The following is a 5804-nucleotide window of genomic DNA, read 5'->3' as shown; positions in this document are numbered from 1 at the left end:
GGCCCAGGATCGAACATTGTTTCGTTCTGCTGTGCATGGGGTCGCTATGAGTCGGTTCCGACTCGATGGCACCTGACAACAACAACATTGTGCCAATTCATCTGACAGGGGGTCTTCCTCTTTTTAATGTACCCTCCACTTTACCAAGCATGAATTCTTCAGTTTCATTATCACTGGCTTTAGTGATTGCTGAATGAATTGGAATAGCAGTAGTATTAACTGGTCTTCGTTGTAGATGTATGGATATCATCCTATCACAGACAGCATTATATACTTCAAGATAGATCTTGAAATGTTCTTTTTGATAATGAATGTGATGCTATTCCTCTTCAATTTGTCATTCCCTTCATAGTAAACCATATGATTGTCACATTCAAAATGGTCAATTCCAGTCCATTTCAGTTCACTAATGCCTAAGATATGGATGTTTATATGTTCCATTTCCCGAAAATAAAACTTTTGGGACCTTCATTTGCTAATAGGGCACAAATCAAAATGAGATTCAGAAAAGCTTAACACCACCCATGTCATTAAGGTCAACTGTATTTGAGGAGGCAGCTCTTCCCCAGTCATATTTTTATTGCCTTCCAACCTGAGGGATTCATCTGCCACACTTAATCAGACTATATTGCCACACCTACCTCCCCACAAAAACACAAAACCCAAACCAATTGCCACAAGATTCAAACTCACCAGTCTCCCTCAGAAACCCTATGCAGGGTTGCTATGAATCATTACCAAGGCAAAGGCACATGACAACAATGTTTACTCAGTCTGAGAGTTTGCCTAATCCATCTGATTCAGGGACTTTGAAGCAGTAGAGAAGCTTAACCAAATAAATTAATAAGAACTTGTTTCTGATTGATCAGTGCAGACAATTCAGTTACTCCTTTTAAAAGGCAAGAAATAGGAATTTAGAGGGCCTGTATCTGGTAAGATCTGTGGTTCAAACTCACTAGCCAAAACAAAACAAAACACAAAACCTTATGGATCATGATTCTCCTCTGTAACACACAGGGTCACTGAGTCAGAATTGGTTGTTTTGGTTTGATAGTTGACCTCATCATAGGTAACAAAAGTGCATCCCTGAGTCATATCTAACTCAGATGGGAAGGATGGTTATTTACAGTAAGCCAGTTTCCTGACCACAAAAGCTAGGAGATTTCTTTAACAACCACAGTTTTTTTCCAGAATCACAAGGTTCAGGTAAAATTGAACACCACCAATATTTCTTTAAAGGGGAAGATTATACTCATGATTTTAAGGCATTTTATACTTGAATTTGTCTGAAATTCACCAAACAGGATTATAATTTCAAGCAGTACTGTCTTAAAGTTGTCTTATTGCTATAATGAATCTGCTAGAAATTTCATTATTCTTGAGCTAAATCTCAGGAAACCTATTTTATCATAGGAAATCAGTGTTAAAGTTCTGTTTTTTTTTTAACTCTGGGGTTCAAATTTATTCAGATCCCTCATGAGAAATTCCTATCCATCACTCACAGACATTTTATTGCCTATTATACTTATTTTTAAAAATAAATTTCCTCTTCCGGTCCCTGGCGCACCGGGAGTTGCGGCGTCGGTGCAGACATGGCCAAGTCCAAGAACCACACCACGCACAACCAATCCCGAAAATGGCACAGAAATGGTATCAAGAAACCCCGATCACAACGATATGAGTCTCTCAAGGGGGTGGACCCCAAGTTTCTGAGGAAAATGCGCTTTGCCAAGAAGCACAACAAGAAGGGCCTGAAGAAGATGCAGGCCAACAACACCAAGGCCGTGGATGCACGTGCTGAGGCTATCAAGGCTCTCAGCAAGGAGATCAAGCCTAAGATCCCAAGGGGTGTCAACCGCAAGCTCAGTCGACTGGCCTACATTGCCCATCCCAAGCAGGGGAAGCGTGCTCAGGCACGCATTGCCAAGGGCCTGAGGCTCTGTCAGCCAAAGTCCAAGGCCAGTGCTAAAACTAAGGCTGAAGCTTCAACCAAGGTCTCAACTAAAGCTCCAGTCAAGGCCTCAGCTAAAGCTCTAGCCAAGGCCTCAACTAAAGCCTCAGCCAAGGCTTTAACTCCAGCCCCAGCCAAGGTCTCACCTCAGGCTCCCAAAGGTGCTCAGGCCCCCACAAAGATGGAATAGAGTTCTCCATCTGAGGACAGAGGGATTGGCAGGACCCTTTGGGCTACCATCCGTATGGAGCTGGTGTCCTCCTGTGCTGTTTGTACAAATAAATATGAGGCAGGAAAATAAATAAATAAATAAATTTCAATGTAGCACTCTCTGAAAGTAAGAAGATAAGTACTCTGTGCATTGTTGCTTCTATCATGTATGTAGCTTCATGTATTCAATTGTATTGGGAAATCTGTCATATCCTACAAAGCATAGAATTTGATTGTGTCATTTAAGTAAACAAATTGAAGAAGGATATGTATTAACTGAAACATCTTTGATTATGGTTGATTTTCAACTACCCATTTAACAGATAAAAGAAATGTGCTGTGTGTTTTATAAGTATGTTTTCCATTTTGGAATTATAGGACTGAAGATATTTTGGCAGTTACTGATAACAAGTCAAATACTTGATATAACCCTAGAAATGATAAATCAATTGCTCAAGTAAGAACAAATGTATGACACTTTTTAAAGTACTCACTAGGAGTTCAAGGAGTCCTGGTGTGGTGCTATGGGCTAATGCACTGGACTGCAAGGTCGATTTTAACTTTAAGGTTGGTGGTTCAAGCTCATCAACCACTCCTCAGAAACACTATACAGGATCATTATAAGTCAGAAGTGACTTGTTGTGTTGTTGTTAGGTGCCATCGAGTCGATACCGACCCATAGTGACCTTATGCACTGCCTGATCCTGGGCCAACCTCACTATTGTTGCCTAGCTTGAGTCCATCACTGCTGCCACTTGGCCAATCCATTTCGTTGGGGTTCTTCCTCTTTTTCTCTGACCTTCCACCTTACCAAACATGATATCCTTCTCCAGCTACTGGTCCCTTCTGACACTATGTCCAAAGTATGAGAGACAAAGTTTGGCCATCTTGGCCTCCAAGGAGCACTCTGGCTGCACTTCTTCCAAAATGGATCTATTGGTTCTTTTGGCAGCCCATGGCACTTTCAATATTCTCCTCCAACACCATAACTCAAAGGCATCAATTCTTCTAAGGTCTAGCTTATTCCCTGTCCAGCTTTCACATGCATATGAGGTTACTGAAAACACCATGGCTTGGATCAGGTGCACCTTAGTCCTCAAGCTGACATCTTTGCTCTTCAACACTTTAAAAAGGTCTTATGCCTTTTTTTTAGGCAAATTTACACAGATTTGCATAAAGAAATACGTCGTTTGATTTCTTGACTGCTGCTTCCATGAGTGTTGATAGTTGATCCAAGAAGAATGAAGACCTTGACAACTTCAATCTTTTCTCCCTTGATAAGAATGTTGTTTACTGGTCCAGTGGTGAGGATTTTTGTTTTCTTTACATTGTGATGCGATCCTTACTGAAGGCTATGTTTTTTGATCTTCATCAATAAATATGTTAAGTCTTCTTCACTTTCGGCAGGCAAGGTTGTATCCTCTACGTATCGCAGGTTGTTAATAAGTCTTCCTCCAATCTTAATGCCACGTTTTTCTTCATATAACACAGCTGCTTGGATTATTTGTTCAGCATACAGCTTGAATAAGTATGGTGAAAGAATACAACCTTGTTGCACACCTTTCTTAATTTTATGTACTTATTTTTAAAGTTTTATTGTGAATTATGTGACAGTTTACATGGGAGAACATCAGTTTTACATTCATCCTATCATATGTTGTTTCATTGTCATGGTTACAATCCCCTCCACGCATCACCAATCAACGAAAGGGTACATCCTATAAGCCTTCTTCCCCCCTCCTCCCCCCGGTCGTCAGCACACAGCCCCTCTTCCTCTCTGGGTCCTGAGTCCCCAGCTGCTCCCTCTCTTCAAGTCATGATCTCTGCCTCCATCTCGGGGATGGCTGCCTCTCTGGGTAGGGGTTCCGCTCTCCGCTCTTCTCCCTTCATGGTTCCAGGGACCTCTGCTCCCAGCCTTCAAAGTTAATCACTCCTCTCCTTGCCACAGAATGCCCACTTTTACATTTACAACCTTCACAATCAGTCCTAGTAACAATTATTCACCCTTGCATCACAAGAGACCTATCCGCATTTCCTTTAATCAGTCCCGCCTAGACAGATTGGATACTACTCAGTGGAGATTCTACCTTGCTCCATGCCCTCTGAATCAAGGTTCCCTCTTGAAATTTTGCAAGCCAGTCACTTCTTGCCTTTGTACCCACCCCTCCCCTTTTGGGTAGCCAGTGTCCAAGTTGCCCATCCCTGTCTACTCTGTGTATGGAGGGGCTGGGAATGATCCCTGCTGCAAAGATTTGTTCCCTATGTTGAGCTACTGCATCCATAGGTGTAGGTCAAGTTCATCAAATTGTTTCAGATTACTCTATTTTTCCTCTTCTTTCTTTTTCTAGTTGAGCTCTAATCACCCAGTCATTGAGGTTAGGTCAAATGGGTATTATCTGCAAGTGTGGGTGCTCTTGCGGATATGCCCTCTTTTCTTATCCACTGGACACTTCACCCTCCACTCCAGTCCTCCATGGCTATGTCACTGACTCTGGGCCCAAGAGTCCCCAGGTCTTGCCACACTGCTAGTCAACCAGGTCTCCACCTGGGTTCACAGGAGTCTATTGACAACTTTAGGGCTTAGCTCGCAGCCTCATAGTTGTTTTTCCCTTACTTCCCCTTGTCGGTGGCGAACTTGGTCATCCATCAGAGCGTGTATTCCCATTGAGTCTTATTCTTGGAAGGGGGTTTACTCTGAGGGTCCTGACCCCTTGCCTTGAAGTCTCCAGGGTGGGCAACTTGCTTGTTCTTGTAGTAATTGGTCGGTATACCTCTATTGTTTTGTGTTTTTCCTGTAGGTCTTTCTTTCAAGAAGTATCTTCTGTTCTTCTAGCCACTCTAGGCTGGTCTGCCTGTCCTCTCAGGGGGAAATTTCCCACCTCTGAAGATTCTGGATGCTGTTCAGGATTCTACCTATAGTCTTATGCAATGCAGAGGCTCCGCAGGCAGCCTCCTTCACTGGGCTCATTGTATCCCCATTTTAGGTATCCCAATCCACTATAGGCAGAAGACAGACTTACAAGCTTTCTATGGTGATAGTTCTGGCTTTTCTTTTCTCTCCCCCTCAAGTGTCTATTTTAAAATGTAATGCAAGGAACACCAAGATTCGTAGACAGCCAAGCATCTTAACATTATTTCCCCCATTTTCCCTATTCCAACCATGTCTCAATTCATGTACCCCCAAACCCTGTTGTTCCAAGGTTGTGTATACATTATTATTTACCTCTGTCCCACTTAGCCCATGCAAACCTGCCTACTTGTTCTCCCCTGTGCTTTGTTCTTCCATTCCCCTCTTCCCTTTTGTGTATTGCCCCCCTCCCAGTACCCTAACTATCCTGTGTCTATTCCCTGCCCTGTGCTCTACCTTTCTGTCCCTCTCCTCACTCCACCCCAACATCCCAGCAATCAGCAAAGAATCTCCCCACCCCCCTTTAGTATGGTTCTTTCCCTAAGTCTTTTACAGAAGTGGTCCTATGCAGTATTTCTCCTTTTGTGACTAATTTCACTCAACATAATGTCCTCAAGGTTCATCCATGTTAACTGGTGCTTTGCAGCTTCCTTGTTATTCTTCAAGGTAGCATAATATTCCATTGTGTGTATGTACCACAGTTTGTTTATCCATTCTTCAGTTGATGGGCACTTT

The 5804-nt window shown here is 42.7% G+C and overlaps 1 protein-coding gene across 1 annotated transcript; it reads left to right on the top strand.

Moving 5' to 3' along the window:
- The first annotated feature begins 1592 nt into the window (after window positions 1–1592).
- On the top strand, window positions 1593–2141 carry LOC102839979 (60S ribosomal protein L29-like). Its single transcript, XM_006831043.1, has 2 exons — window positions 1593–2012; window positions 2091–2141. The coding sequence occupies exons 1-2, from the start codon at window positions 1593–1595 to the stop codon at window positions 2139–2141; spliced, it is 471 nt and encodes a 156-aa protein (XP_006831106.1).
- Window positions 2142–5804: the final 3663 nt, after the last annotated feature.

The sequence above is a fragment of the Chrysochloris asiatica genome, unplaced genomic scaffold (genome assembly GCF_000296735.1).
Source record: "Chrysochloris asiatica unplaced genomic scaffold, ChrAsi1.0 scaffold00002, whole genome shotgun sequence".
Lineage (NCBI taxonomy): Eukaryota > Metazoa > Chordata > Mammalia > Afrosoricida > Chrysochloridae > Chrysochloris > Chrysochloris asiatica.
The sequence above is the reverse complement of the archived record's forward strand: the minus strand, read 5'-3'. Positions and strand labels throughout refer to the sequence as shown.